This window comes from Ceratotherium simum, chromosome 23 (assembly GCF_057802395.1).
Source record: "Ceratotherium simum simum isolate JZ-2026a chromosome 23, ASM5780239v1, whole genome shotgun sequence".
Lineage (NCBI taxonomy): Eukaryota > Metazoa > Chordata > Mammalia > Perissodactyla > Rhinocerotidae > Ceratotherium > Ceratotherium simum.
In genome coordinates, this window is record NC_141922.1 from 10,669,801 (window position 1) to 10,695,293 (window position 25,493).

General features: G+C 39.7%; 1 protein-coding gene across 1 annotated transcript in view; it reads left to right on the forward strand.

Moving 5' to 3' along the window:
* Window positions 1-25,493, forward strand: part of DNAAF11 (dynein axonemal assembly factor 11) — a 92,375-nt gene that overhangs the window by 33,701 nt on the left and 33,181 nt on the right. The window contains exons 5-10 of the mRNA XM_014787951.2: window positions 1,863-2,089; window positions 8,363-8,554; window positions 11,386-11,463; window positions 16,230-16,295; window positions 20,190-20,259; window positions 20,970-21,065. Coding sequence (XP_014643437.1) covers window positions 1,863-2,089; window positions 8,363-8,554; window positions 11,386-11,463; window positions 16,230-16,295; window positions 20,190-20,259; window positions 20,970-21,065 — 729 coding nt within the window. The remainder of the gene's footprint in view (window positions 1-1,862; window positions 2,090-8,362; window positions 8,555-11,385; window positions 11,464-16,229; window positions 16,296-20,189; window positions 20,260-20,969; window positions 21,066-25,493) is intronic.

A 25,493-nucleotide genomic window follows, 5' to 3' on the forward strand; every position in this document is an offset into this window, starting at 1 on the left:
AGGTTAGGATTTCAACATAACTTTTTTGGGGGCAAACGCAATTAAACTGATAACAACCGAGTAGTTATTTTAGACAGACACATAGAAGAGGTGTGAGGAGATTGAGCCCTTCCCAAGTATCCTTTTCCTAGTGTCTGAGCCACTCCAGGTAGAAGTAGACGCTGTAGTGTAGTGGAAAAAAAGTTTGGGTAGCAGACAGACCCGGGTCTGACTCGTGTCTCCACTACCTATGAGTTGTGTGCCTCATTTTTCTCATCTATAATGGATTAATAATTCCTACTTTAAAGGAGTTCTGTGAGGCCTGCAGTAGATCTTAGTTTCTCGTTCTCTTCTCTCCCACAGCACACGTGCAATTATTAATAAGCATGGGCACTCTGCCTCTGTGTTGCAGACATCCTAAATGAAGAAAGATGAAGAAATGCTATAATGCACAACTTAAAACTTAATCTCTCAGTTGCTGCAGAAACAAGGCATGACATCTCTCAAGATCTCCATTATGAAGTTTTAGTTTAGAAATGTATTTTAGAACTAACTTTTAGGGAAAAGCTAGAAACTAGTACATTTTCTCATTAAAGACAGCAAAAATCTTACAACTGATCATGTTTTTTATTTTGCTCTGGCTGCCAGCAAGCGTAGAGTCAGTCCAGCAGCCCATCTACAACAGCCAGACGAGTCCTCATGACCAAACATACTTTAAACTATTTTTTTCCAATTATCCTGATAATTTTTAAAATTCATATCTTACTCCATCTTTGTGTCTTTTTCCTCTTGTTTCCTATTGCCGCAGTAAAGAATTACCACAAACTTAGGGGCTTAAAACAACACAAATTTATACTCTTACAGTTCTGGATGTCAGAAGTCTAAAATAAAGGTATTGGCAGGACTGTGTTCCTTCTGCCAACAGAAAAATTCATTTCCCTGCATTTTTCATCTTCTAAAGAGTGCCTGCGTTTTTTGAGCTCCTGGCCCCTTCCTCCGTCTTCAAAGCCAGCAGTGTAGTGTCTTCAGATCTCTCCCTAACTGACCCTGACAATTCTGTCTTCTTCTTTCCCTTAGAAGGACCCTTGAGATTACACTGGTCTCAGCCAGATAATCCAGGATAATCGCACTGTAAAATCCTTAACTTAATCATGTCTACAAATTTCCTTTTGCTTTGGAAAGTAACATTCACAGCGATTACAATGTGGACATTCTTGGGGGGCAGTTATTCTGCCTACCGTACCTTTGTGAAGACCTTACCTCTTTTTGTAGAATGAGGCTGGGTAAATTAAATAGGGATCTTTAAACTGGTAGCTTTGAAACTTCAGATTTTATATTGGTGTTTTTATAATAATATTTCAATTTGGAAAATCACTATAAAAATACGAGATGTAAACGGTTACCATAACAATTAATAGTACATTCTCTGTGTCTTATTGTCAAGGGTAGAACGTGGGCTCATTTGTATTAGAGCTCAGTTTTGTTAATATACAAGACCCTTTTTTGTAGAGAGCATTTGGGAAATGTCATTGTTATACTTTGGAGCTACGATTTGACTTGAGGCATTAAAATTCTTTATATAGTGAACAGTTATAAAATTAATATATTTTGAAAGCTTGTCATTAATAATCAGTTTTGACAGAAGACCTACATATTATTATTACCAGTAAAGATGCTTTGTAAACTGTATTAATTGTATGAAATAAGCACTGATTTAGATCAAAATCTCTATTTCGCATTAATTACTTTGCTTTTGATTCCATATTACTATGGTGCGTTATTATTATTTCTAAGTTTAAAATATTCCAATCAAAGTCATCCTGGGGCTGATTCAAACTGTGACTTTTGAATAAAGGCACTGTGTTGGTTGTTTTTTATTTAAGTGGTTGGACGGTAAAGAAATAGAGCGTTCAGAAAGGATTCAGGCATTGCAGAACTTTCCAGTAATTGAACAACAAATCAGGGAGCAGGAGAAAGCTTATTGCCTGAAACGAGCCAAAGACAAGGAAGAGGCTCAGAGGAAACTGCAAGAGAATGCAAACGGAGACAAGAAGGAGAGGAGTCAGCCGGGCTTTGACGGACGCTGGTACACAGACATTGGTGCTACTCTGTATGTAAATTATTGGAGTATACTTTCTAGTTAACTTTTGTTAAAAGCAGAAAACTATGTCCTCTTCCCAGAGTGTTCACAGGATCACTTTGATTCCAGAGGACTGATTTGAAGAATAAATTATGATGTGAATTTGCGGGGGGAGACTATGAGCATACCGTTGTTTGTGACAATTCTGTGAGGATTTCCTCCCTTAGGAAAAAAATGCCTTTCCCAACAAGCAACTTTAATTTACATCTAAAATTATCCTCAGACAAATCTCTCCAAAAGAGGCACAGGAAAGATGAATTAACAGGTGTACTTTGATTTATGAAGTAGGACTATTTTAGAAAAGTTAAATGCAAATCACATTATTATAAATTGGATAATTTTGATTGCATCATAAAATGTTATATTTTGTGAATTATATAATAAATATATTTTAATGTGATTAATAAGCCCCTAATTGGTCCTTTTTACAGACATGAATTTTTCATGCTCGCTTATTTTAAGAGAGTTGCAACTATAGTCAGTTGATTTGATTCCATATGGTGAAAGCTTTAAATATTTTGATAACAGAATCTCTTAAACTTGAGAAAATAATAATTATAAAATATTTCAGAAGTACATAAATGTTAAAAAAATAAATAGGCATCTGTAATTCCACCACCCGGATTTAATAAATGCCGATAGTTTGCATATTTGCTTTGGATCTTTTTTTAAAATGAGAAACAAAATATTCTTGATAGAATAGAAGCCCATAAATATTTCTCCCCCATCCCATTCCTTTTTTCACCCACAGTGGTGTCCACCATCCTGAAGTTAGTATGTATTTGGTGTATGTTGGTCCCATCCATATTGTTAATATATTTACTACGTAGTTATGCCTCCTTAGACAAGAGTAGTTTAGTGGGTTTTTTTTTTTGTTTTTTTGTTTTTTTTAGTATGAATGATATCTTTCTACAGTTTTGCTTTTTGTTCAACATTATGTTTTTGAGATTTATGCTTATGAAGACATGTAGACCTAGAACATTCATTGCAACTGTGGGATAACATTACATTGGATGAATAAATCACAATTTACCCTGGAGGTGGTATTCAAAATATTTAACAGCTGGTGATTCATTGGCCCTGACCAATCAGAGTACGCACTGGCTCCAACAACCTGCCTGGCCCTTCTAGAGATGCCAGCTGGAGGTCAGCTCTAGCGCAGCCATCCCTCTATGTGTGGCCATTTAGCTTATTTTCCCTCTTTCACTTTTTCAGACAATGTTGCACATGTCTCCTTGTACAGGCAAGAAAGTTTCTCTAGGGTATTCAGCAGTGACATTGCCACATTATCAGTCATGAACATCTTTTCAACTTTATATGCATTGCCCAATTGTTTTCTAAAGTGTATTAATTCATACTCACAAATCAACAGTATAGGAGAGTTCCTAACCTCTGCCAATACTAGTTAATATGATATATTAAAACTTTGGCCAATCAAGTTGGTTGTTAAATAGCACCTAATATTTTATTTAGTTTGCATTTCTAGAATTACTAGTGAGTTTGAATATCTTAGATATCTTCTTCTAAGTTTATTGGCTATTCAGATTTCTTCTGTTCAAGTCCTCTGTATATTTTAAATAAGTTGTAAGTTTTTTTTTCTCATTGATTTATAGTTCTTTTTTTGTGTGTGTGTGAGGAAGATCAGCCCTGAGCTAACATCTGCCAATCTTCCTCTTTTTGCTGAGAAAGACTGACTCTGGGCTAACATCCATGCCCATCTTCCTCCACTTTATGTGGGACACCACCACAGCATGGCTTGAAAAGCGGTGCGTCAGTGCGCGTCAGGATCCGAACCCCCAGCCACTGCAGCAGAGCACATGCGCTTAACCACTGCGCCACCAGGCTGGCCCCTGATTTATAGTGCTTTTATATCCTGGATGCAAATTCTTTAGTGGTTATGTGCTTTGCAAGTATCTTCTCCCTGTCTGTGACTTGTCTTTAACTTTAATAAGTTCTTCTGTTTTATAGAATTCAGAAATATTAATGTAGTTAAACGTATTTTTGTACTTTTTGGTCTTCTTTATGAAATTTTTCTTTACCCTAGTGTCACATCTGTCTTTCTGGAATTGACTTTTGACTGCAGCATAGGGTAGGGTACTAATCGTTTCGATACGGGTAGCTAATTGTCTCTGCCCCATTTATTAAAGTGCTCTTCTTCTCCCACTGATCTCTAACACTGCTCTCATCCGATTGCCTCTACTCGTGGGTCCATCTGGGCTCCCTAGACCGCCCCATGGGCCCACCTCCACGTGGTTTTAATTTCTGTAGATTTATGGTAAATCTTGATATTTGGTAGGAGATATTCTTGTTTTTTAAAATTGTCTTGCCTATTCTTGTTTTTTCACTCTTCTATAAGAATTTTAGAATCCGCTTTTCAAATTCCCCAAAAATCCCTAGTGTTATTTTGATTGAACTTGCATTTAATTTATATGTTAATTAGGGGAGGTTGACATCTTCATGACATTGATTCTTGCCTTGCTGAACTTTGGAATAGCTCCCTCTATTTATTTAGGCCTTCCTCTGAGTCCTTGAATAATATTTTGTAATCTTCTCTATAAAGGTCTTATAGCATCTTTCATTAGATTTTTTCTAAGTACCTTGTAGAATGGGATTTTAAAAGTAGACTTGTAATTGGTTCTTGCTCATGTATGAAGAGACAAATGATTTCTGTATACTGATATTGTTTTGAGCAATCTTGTGGACATTTTTTAAAAGATAATCATAGTTAATCTGTAGATTATCCTTTATTTTTTAGGTAGAAAAACACATTTTTTATAATCAGCAACTTCAAAAAGTTTTTCTAATCCTTCTGCCTCTGCTTTATATTTTCTTCATGGAGCCTGCTGAGGCCTCCTGTATGGGGTGCAATAGCATCAGTAAGAACGAGTATCTGTATCTTGTTCCTGACTTTAAAAAGAATGTTTCCAATGCTTCATCATTAAGTATATTATATACTTAATGATGTATAATTATAATGATTATAATGATGTATAACATTTGCTGTGGGGTTTTGGTAAAGTTGAGTAAGTTTCCTTGTATTACAAGTTGGTGAAGAGCTTTTACCATCACAGATATAGGATTTGTATTAAATGCTTTTTCTGCATCTATTGAGATAATCATGTTTTTCTGTTAATGTGTTGAATTACATTAATAGATTTTCCAATATTAAACTATCCTTGAATTTTTAGAATAAACTCACTTTTCCATGATATATTTTTGATTCATTGTTGCATTCGTTTTGCTAGTATTTTATTTACAATATTTAAACATATGTTCATAAATGAGTTTATGCTTTAATATCCTTTTTTCATTGTATTTTTCCTGGTGTTATGCATCAAAGTTATAATAGGCACATAAAATGTGTTGGGGATCATTTTTTTTTTCCCCAAAGCCCCAGTAGATAGTTGTACATCGTAGTTGCACATCCTTCTAGTTGCTATATGTGGGACGCGGCCTCAGCATGGCCGGAGAAGCGGTGCGTCGGTGCGCGCCCGGGATCCAAACCCCGGGCCGCCAGTAGCGAAGCGCGCGCACTTAACCGCTAAGCCACGGGGCCGGCCCTGGGGATCATTTTTTATTCTTGGTTTAGGAAAGTTTAAGGTGATCTGTTCCTTGCATTTTAGTAGAAGCATCCAGGTGGGTTTCTTGCACCTGCCTTCTTGCTTCCCCTACAGGACTGGCTGGTCCTTCAACCATCCCTACTATCACTCCATTTAGCCTATATGAACAGAAACCTAGACATTCTGGAGAAGAGTCATTGAAACAGTGAATCACTGACATAGTTGGGGAAGAGAAAGGTGCTACTTCCTTCTCAGGGCTGCAAGAGGAAACACCATAGAGATCCGGGGGCTGCAAGAAGGGGAGATGAGCATCTCATGTCTTGACTGGATAGATCCTGCTTCCAGCCTGGAGAATTGAAAAGATGGGATGTGACCTGGAGTATCCTGGAGCAGAAGGGTCAGGAAAGAGAGCATTAGTGGAAGCAGCTTACACTTCAAGCATTTGGCATGGCAAGAATTTATGAATCTCCCATAGGTCAAGTACATATGGTAAAAGGATCTGCACTTGAGCTGTCTAGAAGGGATGCTGCCCAAGAGAGTGATGGTAATGAGACTGTCAATGGCAGAAGCTGAGTAGTTCTCACAAATGACCAGTCAGGTAGTATATTGATCACTCAGGGACAGAGAACAATGCACTTGGAAGGCTCTTGTAGTGTCTCCAGGAACCCACAAATGTGCTCACAAGAGAAAGGCAGCACCTGGGCATTGGCCCCAGAGAGAGTACCAACAGCCAAGTTATAACAGCATCAGTCTCATAAAAGATATTTGTCTCCTTCTCCCCATCTATTCTCTCAGGCCCAAATTTCTGAAGTCAGGGGGAACCTAAAGAGGCCCAGGGAGATGGGATACAGAGAGAAGGAGGAGATGAGCAGTGAGGAGTAGAAGTAGCTGGGGTCCCTCTCTCCGTGCACAGCCCAGTCTTGGGCTGGGTGAGGGGAGAAGGGTTGGAGAGGGAGGGGAAGGGCTTCAATTTGGATGTAAGTCTAAAGTTTTATATAAACTACATGTAGACCTTTTAATATCTAAAAGTGAGTGTTCGCTGAGATGAGACTGTTCTTGAAGTGATTGTAGCGCTGTGGGATCAGCTCGTGAGTGGGAAGAGATTTGAAGGAAGTGGTTGAAGAGCAAATTTTTTTGTTCATATCCTAATGATCTCAGTGTATTTTGTCAACCAGCTACATACATTTATATGCATTTTGCCTTTGGAGACTTATGTTATTTAGCTGATATATCTATAGTTTTTCTTAAGTACAATTTATTTTTATGTTTTTTTAATTATTTTTTTTTAGGTTGCGAAAGATAAAAGTGAACCAATTAATCACTTTCCAGCAAAAACAAATTCTTCTAAATGAGAATGGAACCAATTATTTCAGTGATGATTAACTAGAATATTGTAGGCTATTATAGATCCCCTTAATAGATTGCTTTTTCAATACCATAAAGAACTATAGCCATATGGCAAAGCATTTATTTTCAGTAATTTGCATTATTTTGCTTATTAAACTATCTTGTTGCATTTTATAATATGTAAATAATGTAAGCAGAATGTTACTCTATGTTGTGTTTGTACTATTTAAATTTCATGTTCTAGTATTTTTGGTCCATCCTTTCAAAAAGCATCTTATTGAAGGTCAATTAAATGAGCCTTGCATGTCCTCTCATCTCAGTAACAACAGCAAAAAAATCTGACATTTAATGAGTACTTATTATTTGCCATACTTGGTACTAAAGGCTTCCTGTGGATTTTTTCATTTAATGTCATTTTGTAACAGAGTGTATATCCTAGGGAGAGAGGCCGTACCTCAGTTTTAATGGTTGAATCATGACTTTTTCTCTCTACTAGAGTAGAACCTTCTGAAGATAACATCATTGTCTGTCTTGACTAGCACTGAATCTCTGGTACCTGGCACACAGAAGATGCTCATAAATATTTCTTGAATCCATGTTGAATGAATGTTGCATATCTCATATAATACCCATTTGATGTCATATAGAGACATCATGTAATTCTCTGATACTCCACAAAGCATGAATAAAAAAGAGAACACAGCACTGTTACCATATAAAGCTACAAAATCAAAAGTTATTCATAAAAAATGAAGTAGGCAGAGGCCATACCATGGAAGATCTCTTATGTCCCACTAGAGAATTTTTGGAGATGGAGAATCATTAAAGATGGAAATAATATGATCAAATTTGCCTGTTAGAAAGATTCCTCTGGGAGCAGTGTGGAGGGTGGAATTGAGGGGTGCAAGACTGGAGGTAGGATGATTGCTAGGGCTCAATGGTCTCTGTGCTTGTCTGATCATCCGACTCTCCTGCAAAATAATGTAAAACACAGATTCCTGGGCCCCACCCCAAATCAGCTGAGTGAATTCTCTGATGGGAGTCCGGGAATCTGTACTTTTTATAAATCTCCCCACGTGACTCACATCAGCCAAGGCTGTGAACCCTGGAATTTGATTACTACGGTATTCCTGGTGACAGATGATGAGGGCCTGCCCCTATGCTGTAGCAGTAATTTCCACTAATGTGCCTCCGATAGGCTTGCTTTCAGACACATTTTGTCATTCAAAAGTAAGAAGATAACATAAGAAAAATTTATAAGATATTTAAGGGACAGCATTCAGGATGCGACTCAGACATCCATTATTGGTCTTCTGTGCTTCGTGTTCTTTCCTAGCCCATCTTCTGGAGAGAGCAAAGACCACCTCCAGGCACCAGAATTACAAGAAGGGGAATGCAACAAGAAGAGAGTAGAGGACAGTGAGGATGACCTGGAATTCTGGAATAAGCCATCTCTGTTCACTCCTGAATCTAGACTGGAAACTCTTCGACATATGGAAAAACAACGGAAAGACCAAGAAAAATTAAGGTATTCCATTTTTCTTATCATTGAGAGTGAGGTAACAATCTCTTATGGAAAATATTTTCATGATTGCACATTATTTTCCCTATTATCTGTGTTAAATCTTTATTAGCCATCGCACACTTTGCTTTTTCTAAGTTCAGCTTTTGGTTGAATTGTATCTGCTAACATTATTAATGTCAAACTACCTTCTTTAGAATGTCATGAAAGGTGGCGTTTTAGGTAGGGTTTTGTTTGTCTGTCTTTAGCTTTTTAACAACTTTAAATGTTTCAAGTAATGGTATGGCCTGGGTTAGAGATACTGGTTATTATGGCACCAAGAAAAAGGCCACTTTGTGGGATGAATGAGTTCCTTTGCATCTTTTAATTTGCAAAATTCATAATTAGAAATTAGTTTCATTAGGCATTGTATTTTTCTAATACAGCTCTCTTGGAAATTCAACAATATGCTTTCATTTTTGAATTGTTTAGATATAATTTAATGATGTGTCAGAAGCTACAATGCTTAAGCTATTGTTTTCAGAATAGCTTTTTTAAAGATAGACTCTGTGTCATTCTGTTTCATGTCATTACTTAAGTCTAGTATGTAAAATGTGTCACTTACGGATACTTATAATTCATGAGCTCGAGAATGTAATCAGTTAGCTCTGAAATACAGTCATCTGCATGGCAATGACACGGGTGCAACACAGTGTCTCTCCCTATGATTACCAGCTAAGAGCAAGAAACTAAGTAGGAGAACTGTTAGAAATCTCTGCTGTGTTCATAAAATTTTCTTCATTAATTAGATAGATAGGGAGGTAAGAAAATGAGAATCAAATTTTGTCTAAAATACTTGTTTGTAAAATTCGATGATTTGTACACTGAGAGGCCACCGAGTGCTTTGGGCAGAGTATCGTAATAATTAGAAAATGTGGGTTCATATCGTGACTCTGCTGCTTACTCACTGTGTGATGCTGGCAAGCACCTAACTTTTCCTCATTTGTTTCCTCGCCTGTTAAACATGGATTATCATACCTGCCTTACATATCCCACTGTGTTGTTAAGAGAATTAGATGAGCCAATAAATATAAATGTGCTTTGCAGACTCAAGAACCCTTTGAAATGGGTTTATATTTATCCATGTTTATATAATGTATACTATATTTCTGATGTGTATACACATACACACACATATATACACACATATTTATATACGTACACACACATATATACACACATATTTATATATATATATACGTGTGTGTGTGTGTCTGTATATAATATATATAATATTCATTGTTTTGAGCCTGAAATCAGGAGAAATTTTTTCTCTCCCTGACAGCCTAAAAAAGATATGGCTGAGTGGCCAGCCCAGTGGCGTAGTGGTTATGTTCGCACACTCCGCTTTATTGGCCCGGGGTTCGTGGGTTCAGATCCCAAGCTCGCACATACATACTGTTCATCAAGCCATGCTGTGGTGGCGTCCCACATACAAAATACGGGAAGATTGGCACAGATGTTAGCTCAGCACCAATCTTCCTCAGCAAAAAAAAAAAAAAAGAAAGAAAGAAAGAAAGAAAGAAAAAGTACGACTGAATTGGATGAAAGTCCAAGTCACTCTGTTCAAGTGTGCTGCAGTCTACCCAATCCAATGGGTCCCCAAGATGTTTGTCTCTTCTGGATGCCCCTTAATTGTTCTGGCTCATGGAGAGTAATGTAGTTCGTGGAAACATTAAGTTAATTGGACCTGGGGTCCCAGTTTAAGATTCAGAAAAATGTGAATAAATTTACATTTTAAAATAATGTTAACTGACACAAAATCTATATTAAAAGAACAATAGAAATCCAAGGCAAAGAATTGCCTACAATTCCATCTTCTAAATAAATTTGTCCATCTGATCTTCCAAAGCCTGTCCATAAATGCCTACTTAATCTTTTACATATTTCCAGTAGCATTTTAAATAAATAGAACTTACATCCTGCATTTCTCTTTCATGTTACTCTGTGAATCTTTTCCTCTTTGCTCCATTTCTTTTTCTCCTATCCCTCCGCCTTCAAGGTAGTGATTGTTAACAGGTTTAGGTCAATCCCACCAGAACTTTCTTTACCTTCTACAATCCTATAAATCATTTCTGCAAATGTAGGATTTGGGGTCTTTATTTAAAAACAAAAATGGACTTGTATTTCATATATTTGTTCTCACTAAACACATCATTGACACTTTTCTATCACTTTTTAGGTGAGTAGGTAAAGAATGGACACATTTTTTACTAGCTGCAAAATATTTCATAGCATGACTGTGCTACAGTTGATCCAATCATTCCTCCTTTGATGAACATTTATGATGGTTCTAAGATTTTGCCAATACAGATAATGCTGTGGTAGACTTCCTTTTACATAGATCTTTATGTACTTGTATTTTTATTTCTAGAGAATAGATTCTACTTGACATTTTAAAAATTATAATTTTAACTAAAGCAGAAGCTGTATACACAAATGGAGAATTGACAGTTATCTGGGTAAATCATGCATAAAATAGGCTCATTTAAATATTCATGGCTATTTCATGAAAAGGAATTTTTTTTTCGCCCATTCAAATTATCTGGCAAATTGTCTTGGTCACATTTTTGCTTTACAGATATAGATACAACCATACAGAAATATGGCTTAATTGTCAATTCCCAGCATAGACTTAAAAGAATGGACTTCAGAGCAGGGAATTGTTGATGCATTCACAAATATCTGATTCATTTTTCTTAAACTGTTTCACAGAAATGTTAATTACTTTTATATTCTTTTTGTTTATTTTTCCCTCTTCCCGTTGCCCCTTGTTCCCACCCACCCCCAATCTTAAGCAATAAAAAGAAGAAAGTGAAACCACCCAGGACCTTGATAACCGAAGATGGGAAACCCTTGAATGTCAATGAGCCCAAGTATGTGAGGCCAAATGGAGACTTGAAGAAGTAAATTTTGTGGTGTTGGTCATTATAATCTCAGGTTTGCTCTGCAGGGAATGTATCTGACTGCTCTTAACAAGCTTGATGAGTCTAATAAGAATGTCATTTTGTGCGTATTTGAAAGCAAAACATCTATTGTGTTTTCAAGTACATAATGTTATATTTCATTTTATTGGCATCCAGAAAATGATCTTGACATATGGAGATCTTATTTATTTATGTATTCCCTGAAACTTTGGACTAGATACAATTTTATGCCTGAAAAGTGCCAGTGTATTATTGTTGTGTTTATTAATGTTTAAAACTCTGCCATGAACAAGCTAAGTGAGAATAGTGATGCATCTCCTATACATCTACCTTAGACTCTGGAACAGATCTGCAAAGCATTCGAAAGCTAAGGAAAGAAATTGATATAAATACCTCAATGAAGTTCATGAGAGGAAAAAGATTCAAACTGGAAATCCTCAAGTGTAATAATGTGTGATTTACCTTATCTGGCTGTCTTGAAATTTAAAACTGGAAAGCGGGCAAAAGAAGGCCTTTTGTAGCCAAAATATAGACCAAAAGGCCTATGGACTAAATCTTGTTTGCTTCATTTCATCACTCAAAACCTATTTATGTTCATCGTTTCATTTGCTCTGCCATTACCGTGACAAAGGTACTGTCCTGAGTCATTCCTGCGAATCATTTGTTTCATCTTCACAGCAGTCTCGTGTGATAGGCAGTATTTCTCTTCACAGGTCCAAAACCTGAGCTTGAAGGAGTGAAGTGACTTGCCCAAGGTCATATAGTTAATAGGTGGCTTGTCTGACTTGCCCACGCCAACCCAATTCTAGTGATTTCCATGATCAAGTTTATAGTCTCACCCCTCCTATACACACACACCTTCTTTATCCAGCAGCTATGAATGCAGCACAAGACCTGATGCTGGGCACTGTGGATACGGCGGTGAATATGACAGGTTTCCGCCTTCATGGAGATTAGAAATCTAGTGGGAAGGCTGTCTCTCTTCAGCCTACAACAGGGCTCCATGTGTCCCTTGGTAGGACCACCACTCCTGTCACCACATTGACCACTTTACCTGCCCCCCAAACCAATTCTGTTTAAGGGGATTCTATGAAGAACTGATTACCCACCACCATCCTCCTGCCACCTACTTCTATCAAGGAAGGGCACCCTTGCTTACCCTCCGAGGTCATCTGTCATCATCCAGAATCTTGTCCTCATGTGGCTCTGTACACCTCCTAATCCAGCTCACTCTCTCCCCGCTCCCTGACCCCTATCCCTTCCATGTGCCCTCTGGAGGTTATGCTTTGTCAAGAAAGCCTATATCCTCACCTTTTCTCTCAGTGTCCCTTTTATCTTCTTTCACTAATGGAAACTGCTAAGGATTCTGCTTCTACTGCTGCCCTTTTGATTCTTCCTCACCACGTATACCACAAGGAAGTTATACCTCATAGCTACTTTCAGACCATTTCTCCCCTTTCCCTAAAAATTCCCAGCTCTCTTGAAGCACAGGCCATCTAGATATACCACCCCACTGCTCTTTATTGTAGTCATCTACTTACCTCCTGATCAACCACTCCTGTCAAGTCATTGAAGATCTTAGCTCCCAGACCAGTGTCTTTCCCTCTGCCTCTCCTGCCATCATCAGTCTTGTGATGTCATCAGACATGTAGACAATACAACAAAGCTCTTGCCTCTCAGCCACTCAGCCACCTCACTTCCAGCCGTCTTTTCTTCCACCTCAGCCCAACCACACAATCCACTTTCATGCTTAGATTTGCCATCGTCAGCATCACTTCCACCTCCAGAATCTTCCCCTTGAGTGTCTCGTGAGCACTGTCTCCTATGTTCCTGGGGGACTCCCTCCACTCCAACAATTGCATGCCCCCATTAAGACTGTGAATCAATTCAGTCTCCTGTTTTTCTTCCTGTCCCCCCTCTTGTTCTTACCTTCTGTCACCCTGATGTGGTTTTATGGTTCATCACAGAAATCATCCCTTGGCGTATACTGTCAACTCACTTGTCCTCCTTTCCTTCCATCATCCTCACTTCATAAAGCCCCAACCCTGTTTAAATCTAACACGCCTCCACTCCTGGGCTTGCCGTCATGCTTGGCTGGAGGAAAACATTCACCTGCCTTTGCTGGCCCTGCTGTGAATTTGGACCACAGATCTCAGGTGGACTTCTGGCAACCTCACTGTGCTGCTTTCACCTTTCACACCTTTTCCTCTCCCCTTTCCTCCAACACCACCTTACACTTCCACAGTCTTAACTGACGACCTTGTTTCTTATTCCACTGAGAAAACATAAGCAGAAATTTTCTCGTCCACCAACGCTAATTGACCAGGGTACCTGGACCTGTACCTCATACTCTCTTCTCTCCTGCTGCTGTGGGTGAGCTTCCTATCTGGAGTCGCTCTCTGCTGGCATAGTGATCCCACCCCTCCTCCTACAAGGACCTGGCTTCTGCAGTTATCCCTGCTCTGCTGTATCAGTTCTGTCCACTCTGCTGGATCAATCGCAGCAGTATACAAATGTATTGTTGTATCTTCCATCTTAAAAGAAAATAAAACCAAGAAACCTCCCTTTCCCTAGTTTCCTGTCTAGCTACAGCCCTGTTTCTCTGCCCCCACTTAATGGTCAAAGTTCTCCATGGAGTTGTCTGTGCTCAGTCACCACTTCCTCACTTCACATTCTTTCTTTAAACCACTCTGCCTGTTCCATCATCTTGAAACTTCTTTAGTCACATCATTTCTATATTCTACGTTCACGTCATTTCTGTATTCGGCCACATCATTTCAAATCTCAGTCCCCATCTACTTGACCTAGCAAATTTGACCAAATTGATCATTACCTTCCTTCTTGAAGAACTTTCTTCCCTTTGCTTCTGATTCTTCGACCTTACTACCTGCTCATCTTCTTATGCTTTGCTGGATCCTTTTTGTCTTGTCTCCCGAGTGCTCTGGGGCAAACTCCTCAGCTGTCTTCTCTTTTCACATTCACTCTTTGGAGATCTCACCAAATCCCAGGGCTTTAACACTATCTTCACATTACTCACAACCAGACCCACCCTCTTCCCTGAGCTCAAGATTTGTATTATTCAATTAGCTATTTGACGTCACTATGTGGATATAAAATAGGTATCAAAAACTTATCATGCCTAAAACAGAACTCCTAATTTCTATCCCCACCACCACCTTCCACCATAACATGTTGTCCCCCGGTGTTTTCTATCTCAGTAGTGAGCATCCACCCATTTATTAAGACCAAAAACTTGGTCTTGATTCTTGATTCATCCTTGAATCTTTTCTCTCTCACGTTATCAGTGAGCCCTATGAGCTCCTTCTTCAATATTACCAGAATCCAACCACTTCTCATTAACTCCCTCACCACCACCTTAGAGCAAGTCAACTCCCTCTTTCCTGGACAATTGCAATAGCTTGTTAAATAGTCTCTATGGTTCATCTCTTGGCCACCTATAATCTCTTCTAGTCAGCTGAATAAATAAGAAGGGAGGGAGGAAATGGCACACACTCTCTCTCTTAAGGAAAATTCATGGAACACGCCATACAACACTTTCCTTCACAGAACTAAATCACATGACCTCATCTAGCTGCAAGGGGGGCTGGAAAATGTTGTCTTTATTCTGCATAACCATGTGCCTAGTTAAAATCAGGGATTCTATTACATGGATACAGGGGGAGCAGATGATGGGGAACGAACAGCAATCTCTGCCATAGAAAATCTTTCAAGTGATATATGAAGGGATAGTTAAGTTGAATGGCTGGAAAACTGGGGAATAAGCAGTCAAGGCAGTGGGGATAGCACTTATAAAAGCTCCTGAGATGAGATCAAGAATGTGTGGGTGATTTGAGCAACTGAAGAAGTCCCGCATGGCTGGGTTGTTGAAAGCAATGAGAATGCCTGCCACAGGCAGACACACTGCTGACAGCCAAGTCTATGGCTAGTTTCACATTTGTCCAAACAATTTAGCCTACATTCTTTAATATTGTAGGGTTACAAGTGATGTGCTCAAAATAAAATTGAGCAAGTAATTCTGAATAGTATGTTGACAGTATGGAAGTTATACCTAGGACTCATCCTCAGGGTGTAGTTAAAAGACTTAGAGCTTTGAAATTCTGCCTCTCCAAACTCACATGACCTCATTCCCAGCTGTGCCAGCCTCTCTGAGCCTCTGGTTTTTCATCTATAAAATGGAGGTGATAGATAATGGGCAGTGTCTCAGCATTTCCCAGGGCGATGGAAAGGTCAACAATGAAGGGAAAAGAAAAAAGATGGCAAGGGAAAAGAAGGAAGACAGGACTGTTTAAAATTTAAGGAATAGAATGCTGGATAAGGGGAGGCAAATACAGCATTTAGTTCTCCATAAATAATTCCAATGTTTTAGTTTGCTTCTAGCCAACTCAGATGAAATGGAAAAGAAAACTTCAACTACCAGATGTCTCTATCTCTGCAAAAATGCAAATTTTTAATATGTAGTTTACCTTAAGATTATCACATTTAAACAATGTAAACAGAAAAAATTTATGAGTATGTTGTAGATTTCTATTGAAATTTTTAAATTGACGTAGACAATTATTGTCCAGCTACCAAAATAAGTTTGTCATCGGAGATTATTATATAATTATCAAATTTACTTTTGATAATGAGATAGGTTATCTATACAGTATTGCTAAAGACGTCATCTTTTTTTCCCCAAATGGGTTATTCCTTAGACTTGACTTCTCTTTGAAAGATGATGAAAAACGTAACCAGATCATCCTGGACCTTGCCGTGTACAGGTAAAGATATTTTGTTATGTATGTGTTTAATGGCGTTTCTTTCTGTTTTCATTCTCAGTTGCACTCTCTTGAGTTCTGAAACATAAACAGTAGCCTCTTTATCACCAGCAGACACTTCTTCCGAGGCTGCGTCCCACGTCATGACTGGTTTCTCCTCCACATTTCATTCCAGTGGGCGGGAGTGACAGAGGCGTCCTGCCTGCCCCTCATCACCACGTTCTGACTGTTGCTCTCTCCTCCCTAAATCTCCATGGCTTTGACTCACACCATCAGCCTGTGTCACTTTCTACCCTTCCTTGCTGAAGTCATTCAGAGACACCAGGCCACTCTGCCTCATTCCTTGGAGATTTTAGGTTCTGGCTCACTGTCCTTCAAACTTGTGATGATTTCAGTGTCCACTTGTAGGATCTTTCTGCTGCTCTAGCCCTTCCAGACCCACTGATGCCTCAGGACTTTTGCACGTGTGCCTCCCTCTGCCTGTACCACCGTCACTCTAGGCGTCCTTGGGGCTTGTTGCCTCCTGTCCTTCAGGCCTCTGCTCAGATGTCACTGTATGATTGACACCTTTCCACCCCACCATCTGATGTAACAGGGCTTCCTTCCACCTCTTCCTGCTTTTTGATTTCTACCTGGCAAACTATAAGTTTACTTGTATTTTTAAAACTTTGCAATTGAGACAGGAACTTTATTTTGTTTGTTCTTCCCTCTTTATATCTCCAGCACCTAAAACAGTGCCTGGCACCTGGTAGGAGCTCAGTTAGTACAGGAATGAATGAATGAATACATACTGATGATGGGAGTCAATTAACATTTACATTCATGAATTATAGTAAAAGGCCTTTCTCTTTTTAAGGGATTTTTTTTTACATGCTCTATTTTATTTAATCTCTCAGTGACTCAGTGAAGTAGGAGGGATTGTTATCCCAGAATAACCCAAGGCGGGTGAGTTTTCTCAAAGTAAACGCAGTAATTAGCGAAGCCAGAAGGTGGAACCCTCAGGCCTAGTCCAACTTTGTTTGTTTTTTTAACTGTAGTAAAATATACAAATTCGTCATTTCAACTATTTCATGTGTACAACTCAGTGGCATTTAGTAAATTCAGTGTTGTGCAACTATTACTGCCATCTACTTCCATGAAATTTTCATCACCCCAAAAGGAAACCTCATACCCATTAAATAATCATTCCTCATTTCCCCCTTCCCATGGAAAACTCTAATTTGCTTTCTGTCTCTGTAGGTTTGCCTATTCTGGATATTTTATATAAATGGAATCATCTGTGGCCTTTGTGTCTGGCTTCTTTCACTTAGCATAATGTCTTCAGTGTTCGTCAATGTTGAAGCATGTGTCAGAATTTCCTTTCTTTTTATGGCTGAATAATATTCCATTGTATGGATAGACCACATTTCGTTTACCCATTCACCAGCTGATGGGCATTTGGGTTGTTTCCACCTTTGGCTGTTGTGAATAGGGGCTGGCTCTTAGTGTGGTCCCTTCCTCTTCACTCTGGGCTGCCTCTCTCATGCCTCCTATCAATTCTTCTGCCCATGTACTGCCAGGTCACCTACCTTTAAGGAGCTTCTAGTTCTTCTCCAGCTGACTTCATGTCCTCTGTTCCTCCAGCTCCCAAGGCTGCCCTTTCTGTTGTTTTTCAGTTAAACTTTCTCGTTTCATCCTTTTAAGTCCTTTCCATTTTTAGACCTTATTTCTAGAGTTTAGTAAATGTGCACCCCTTTCTCTTTTTAGCTCTGTTGGCTATTTCACATTTGGTCCTCAAATGAAAACTTTCCTCAGCCCCCCGTGCATGTACATTTTCAAGGAGTGGTGATATTTCTCCTGCCTAGGTAGTAAAACCCTTCTATTCTCATGAGTGTCTGAACTATTACATTAAAATTTCTTGTTATCTTCATTGGCACATGGATATATACTTGAAAGTTAAGTTCATTCATTCATGTATGCTGCCTGCCTTTATTCTACAAATACCATTAGAATACCTACTACGTGCCGGTCACTGAAGACTGTAACTGGCATGTTCTAAATGCAGTCACTGCTCTCCTGTAGCTTACAGCTCAGTGGAGGAGACAGGCAATAAACAGGCGGGCATCTCATAAGTAATTAATTACAAAGGGAGAAGTGTGCTCTACAGGAAAGGAACAGAGTTCAGGGATGGAGAACAGTGGTGTGTGTAGTCTGGTGGTTGGTGGTGTAGGGGATGGTTAGGGAAAGTCAGCAAGATGGGCACTGAAAATTGAAGGATGAGAAGTAGTGAGCTTTGCAAAGAACTGGCAGAAGATTGTTTTAGGCAAAGAAAAACAGCACATGCAAAGACCTTGTAGGTAGGGACAGATAAACTTTAGGAGGCCCTCAGCATGAAAAAGAATATGTAATCCATTAAAGTGGTAGATATTAGACATGAAGTTGTAGGAAATCTCAACTCTACTTTTTATTATTATAAAAATTTTTATTAAATGATATATAACAATGCTTTACTAACACTAACTACATACTAGGCACTATGCATGTGTCTTCATAGCAGTCTTAGGGGATAGGCACTTCATTTTACAGGTGAAGAAACTGAGGCTTAGAGAGGTTAAGGAACATGGTCCAAGGTAATAAAGCAGGAGGGGGTGAAATCATTCCTCACAAGTCTGTGTGACTGACTCCTGTGCCTGTGACCCCAGTGTTATCCTACCTGCCTTAATGTTTGTAATTTTTTTTTTATTTTTTTGCTGAGGAAGATTGGCCCTGGGCTAATATCCGTGCCCATATTCCTCTATTTTATGTGGCACACCTGCCATAGCATGTCTTTTTTTTTTTGTGAGGAAGATCAGCCCTGAGCTAACATCCATGCTAATCCTCCTCTTTTTGCTGAGGAAGACTGGCTCTGAGATAACACCTATTGCCAATCCTCCTCCTTTTTTTTTTACCCCCCAAAGCCCCAGTAGATAGTTGTATGTCATAGTTGCACATCCTTCTAGTTGCTGTATGTGGGACGCGGCCTCAGCATGGCCAGAGAAGCGGTGCGTTGGTGCACGCCCGGGATCCGAACCCGGGCCGCCAGTAGCAGAGCGCATGCACTTAACCACTAAGCCACTGGGCCGGCCCCACACAGCATGTCTTGACAAGCGGTGCATCAGTCCACGCCCGGGATCCTAACCTGCAAACTCCAGGCCACCGAAGCAGAGCATGCGAACTTAACTGCTACGCCACCAGGCCGGCCCCATTAATGTTTGTGATTTTTGAATCATCACTGCATTTTCAGATGTTCACAATCAATATTTAATATGTATAAAAATAGTCATTTGGCTAACCTTCTTATTTTAACAAGCGATGTGAGATCTAAATCTTTCATTTGCTCATGAAGTTGAGGAGAATCATTGCCATCTGGTCCTGGGGTTGCTGCCATAGATGGAAGGCTTTGCTTATTCAGCAGGATGTGCCTCTGAGGAGAGAAGCAAACAGTGTTTCAGGAGAGATGGTATCAGGGCAGCTGCAGAACAGCTGCAGGGGATGGAGAGCAGCTAAGGAAGCAGGAGCTGGTGGTTGCATTCAGCCTTCCTAGCTGTTCAAGCCAGTCTTAGGGGCTTAAAATAAAATATTCATGAAAGAACACGGGAAACTGGTTTTTGCAAACCTCTGGTGTTTCAGCTGCAGATATTTTTGGGTTAGGGGCAATCAATGTCAAATGTACTTGTGGGTCTAAAAATGAAATTGCTGATATATTGAATTTCCTTTGGCCTGGGGATTAATTTAAGACAAATTTTTTAAGACCTGTTTAGCACGGAAATTGTCAACTTTCTTCGTTTAAAATGGTCCTGTAAATGTGACTTTGTGTTTGCACTTCTTTAAACTTAATGTTTTTGAACATTGTAAGATTTGGTATGTTTAATTTTGAAGATATATGGATACCTCTTTAATTGATGTTGATGTGCAGCCAACTTATGTGCGAGTAATGGTCAAAGGAAAGGTGAGTATCACCCTGTAGAACTGTTACAATTTCAAAAGCTGAGCCTTGGGCTAAGCTAGGTTGCCTCAAAATTTTTTAAAGTAATACTGAAATAGGAAAAGAGGAACCTAATCAGAGAGTTATTTTTTGGGAACATAATTTTATACCATAGGACTGGTATTCAGCGGGAATGGTTGCTGATTATTGTATAGTAGCTTGATAAAATTAATATTTTTAACCTGTGTCTATTGTGTTAGTACTTTTCTCAAAGCTGATAAGATCATATTTGTAGTAGCCTATGCTATAATTATATTTAAATAATATACTAATTTTAAATGTCAATATCTCATTCATACCAACTGTAATTTTATCATTCTTGAAATAGCATTTTTTGGTAATTCTAAGCATTCATATGAGATAGCTTGAAGACTTTAAGATGGAAATAAGTTGATGTTTTATCTATAAATTCTTTATCAGCCATGTTAACATAAATGGACCAATGAGTGTTTCATTGTTTGTGATTCATGACTGTTCTTTGGACTATTCATTAAAATAGATAAAATAGTTCAGGCATGTCAAGCATAACCCATATATTATTTTTTTCCTAATAAGTCTAAGCACCTTTTTTAAATTGAATGGTAAATCTTAAATTTGGAACGAAAACACCTCTTAAAGTAACCCTCTCGTGTAATGTGCACTCACTCTCCGTAACTATTCCTGATTATTTTCAGCCATTTCAGCTTGTCCTTCCTGCAGAAGTCAAACCCGACAGCAGCTCTGCTAAAAGATCTCAGACAACAGGGCACTTGGTAGTTTGCATGCCCAAGGTAGGTAATGTCATTTGCATCAGTTACAAGTGTGGATATGTTGGTTCCTGAAGGAACAGGACCTGTCAGGGCTAATGGTGACTTCTGATCAAGGTTCTTTTGGTTGAGAGAACCGGAAAATCCATTCACACCAGCTCGGGTAGAACAAAGACCTGTGAGGACAAAGAGCCGAGACTAGGCCGTGGTTGGGGCCCACGGTGGCTCGTCCTGCCATGGCTTCACTAGTTCTTGTCTCTGCAGCCTTCTCCTCCCTCTGCAGACCACAGTGTGGCTGGGAGTTGGGGTTCATAAACTGCCTGGTTCTTCCAAGTGGGGCAGGCCCCACGGAGCGTGTCCATTACATGGTGATCAGTACCTTCCTTACAAATGACTTCGAGAGGACGTGTAGTAGCCCTTGGATCTCTAAAAAAATTATGTTTGAGTTCCAAATATTGAGCTTACTAATTTTGTGATTTGGGGCAAGTTACTAATCTTTCTAGGCCTCTATTTCCTAATATCACTCTTCAGAGAGACAATACACATAAAATTCATAGTATAGTGAGCACTCAATAAATATTGCTAGTATTATTTTCCATATTGTTTTTATGATGTGGACCAGATGTTCTTTTAACCAAAACTCTTTTTTGTCTCTTTGAGGGGGGTGGTATATATGTCCTTTTGATATGGCATGGGGTCAGTTGATTCAGTTCAATTCAGCAAGCATTTGTTGAGTGCCTACACAGTGCCAGTTGCTGAGCTAAAGAAGAATGAGAAACTTCAGGTCATTAATGAGCTCACAAACTAGTAGAAGAGACAAGACTCTAAGCAAATAATTGCAGTATAGTCTGACAAAAACAATAATGGAATTATGTACTAGAAATAGTGAGGTTACTGACTCTAACCAGTGAGGAGGAAATGTGGGACCAATACCTGGCAGGTGAGTAGAAGGGAGAAGAGGAAGGCCATATGGCAAGGAGGCAGGAAGCGACAGGCACAGTCTGTGAGTGCAAAGTGGTTCTTTGTGGCTGTAGCACAGGATAAATGTGCGGACGTGGAGGAAGAGGAAGCCAGACGGTACACAGGAGAAAATTCATGGGCGACCTTAGACAGAAACACGACTCTTGATGCAATTTGGTGTCGGGGATGTATTGGGGAAACCAAAGAGGCAGCTACCAGATACATTAAGGTGGAAAATGATAAAGGTATGAGTTGTAATTTCATTCTTTAATATTTAATAAGTGCATACTAGAAGCCAGATACCATTCCAGCTGATGAATGAACCAAGATCTCTACTCATGATCCTTGTGGTTAGAGAGGGGAAGATAGACCATGCACAATTAAACAAAGAAACAAAGTGATTTCAGATAGAGATAAGCACTATGATGAAAATTAAGTGGGTAATGTGACTGAGAGGGACAACCGAGGGCATGTGCCTGGCCACTTTAGATCACATGGTCAGGAAAGGTCCCTAGGAGAAGATTTTACAGTGAGACCTGAATGATCTGAATGATCCAGGTGTGCACATGTGGTCTGCAAGGAGAGTGTGCTAAGCAGAAAGAGCAACAAATGCAAACGTGGGAATGAGGCTACTGTGTTCCAGGGACAGAAGAAAACACGAAACCCAGAGTGTCTAGAATATAATGAGAGGAGGAAAGCAGCAGAAGAAGATGTCAAAAATGTAGGCAGAAGCCAGCTCGTACAGAGCCTTCAGGGCCACAGCAAGGAAGCTGAATATTATTCCAAGTGCTGTGGAAAGCCATTGGTGGGTTTTGAGCAGAAGAATAAAATGATCTGATTTATATTTTTAAAAGGTGACTCTGGATTCTGTATGATGAGAGAATCAAAGGATGGAACGAACAGAAGCAGGGAAAACAGGGAGAGGGCCGGATGAGGTGGTTCGGTTGGGAGATGACACTGGCTTGAACAAGGGTGAAGTGGGAGGTGGTGATAAGTAACTGAATTCTGGATATATTTGGGCAGCAGCGCCAACAAGATGTAGGTTATAAGGGTAAGACATAAGTCAAGGATGCCCCCTAATTTTTGACAAACTAATGGGTAGACGGTGGTGCCATTTTCTGGGACAGGGAAGACTGTGGGCGGACAGGTCTGCAGAAGGAAATCATGCGTTCTTTCAGCCATTTTAAATTCTAAATGCCTTGAAGCATTCAGTTCAACATCTCAGGCAGGCATTTGGATATATAAGCCTTGAGGTCAGTGGATAGAGTGGGCTGGAGATATGAAACTGGAAATTATCTGCATGTAGATGATAGTTAAAGCTATGAGACTGAAAAAGATCACATCAGGAGAGAGTTTAGATGGAGGAGAGAAAAGGGCCCACATTTGAGCTGTGGAGATATTCCATCATTTTGAGGTTGAGTAGAGTAGAAGCCAGAACAGGAGATTAAGAATGAACAGCCAACGAGTTAGAAGGAAAAACAGAAGTGTGTGGTATGAGGGAAGCCTAGCGAATAAGCTATTTCAAGAAGGGAAGAGGTTGACTGTGATGAGGACACAGAAGTGATCATTGGATTTGACAAAATGGAAGCCATTGACAGACTTGAGAAAATCTCGTCAGTGGGGCAGTGAAATTGGAAACCTGTCGGAAAGTGTGGATGAGAGAATTAGAGATATGGAAGGGGAGGCAGGAATTTCAGTCAACTGTTTTGAGAAATTTTGCTGTGAATAGGAACAGAGAAATGGGCCAGTGGCTGGAGGGGGATGAGGAATCAGGTGTTTTTGAGACCAGAGGTGATGATATAGCTAGAAGAAACATTAAGGAAATAGAATAAAAGACTCACTGAATGTTGAATGGGAGAAGGAAGATGAAAGGATGGGCTGCACCTCCCCTGGTGGGTTAAAATCACAGTGTTTATAACTTCTAAAGACTGGTAGTGTTGGCTCTGCTGACTTTCGTACTCCTTAACTTTGATCTCAGAGCTGAATGTCTAAGACAGAAGTTGTTTGGGAGCCTGAACAGGCTTAACGTAGATGGATGCGAGCCCTGAAAGAACTTCAGGAAATGAACTGGTCTCTGTGAAGTATTGGGCTCCTCGCTGTAGGCTCTATTAAAGGATTAGAATGTTTCCTGCTGCGGGCTGCAGAAACCCCAAACAAGACTGGCCTTAATCCTAGACAAGTGTTTCATCTCTTGTAACAAGATATGGGAAGGTAGGCAGGGCTCAGGCAGGGGAAGGTCAGGCCTTTCTGATATGTTAGCTTTGTCCTCGGACTAGCTTCCCTCCCTAGATGAGTGCCAGCAGCGACTGGGACGACATGCTTTCCTGTTCTTACCTTGCACAACATAGAAAGACAGAGAACCAGAGAAAGAGACACAGAAAGAGGATCTCTCCCATCACCATGGAATAAAATCTCCCCTGGACTGATTAGGCCAATTTAGCTGAAAAGCCCAACAAGTCTTGATTAGATCAACCCTGGGCAATGGAACCAATCTCTGGCCAAAAGGAAAGGAAAGTAGTACTTGGTTTGGTTTCTTTTCTTTCTTTCCTTTTTTTTTTTTGGTGAGGAAGATTAGCCCTGAGCTAACATCTCTTGCCAATCTTCCTCTTTTTGCTTGAGGAAGATTGGCCCTGAGCTAACATCTGTGCCGGTCTTCCTCTGCTTTGTAGGTGAGACACTGCCGTAGCATGGCTTGATAAGCAGTGTGTAGGTCCGGGCCTGGGATCGGAACCCGCAAACCCTGGGCCACCGAAGCGAAGTGCGCAAACTTAACCACCATGCCACTGGGTGGGCCCCTGGTTTCCATTATTTTATATTTGGTTACTATTATCTCATGCCATGAACTAGAGGTGGGGTCAACTTTGCCCAGGTCACTCAGGTTTCAAAGGGAAAGGGTAGATAAGCCAGTCAGAGTGGGGATCTGCTTGTAAGGAAGAAGAGCAGAATGGGGGCAGGAGTGTCTGTCACAAAGAATATAAACTTGATTAACCAACAAGGTTTCTATCATGGTTTAATAATCCTTCATTTTTCCATAGCCAGTTTTGCAACAGATTGATTATGGGTAATGAATTATGTATTTTTACTCTGAGGCAATACAACAGCAAATACAATTTGTTGTCAAGCAATAAAATAACAAACACAGCTGTAAGAATTGCATTGTCCTTGGTGACTACAACAAATTAAGGAAATACTTATATGCTAACTAGCATATCCTATGGGGAAATCTAAGAGAGAACTTAATTACCTCAGGACTTTGATGTGGACGTTTGTGTGACACCGTGACCAGCAGCCATTTTTTTTTTTAAACTTCCATTCTAACTGAAAACCCAAAGATTAAATGGTAACTGCTATTTCCTGAAAGGAAATCAAGACACGAGGTGTGTATGTTTTGCAGAGTGCCAGTCAATTGAAGGGAAAGCCCTGTCGCTGCGTATGAATCTCCTAAATAGAATACAGCATTCTATTTCCACTATCCTTTTTGTTTTTATATCT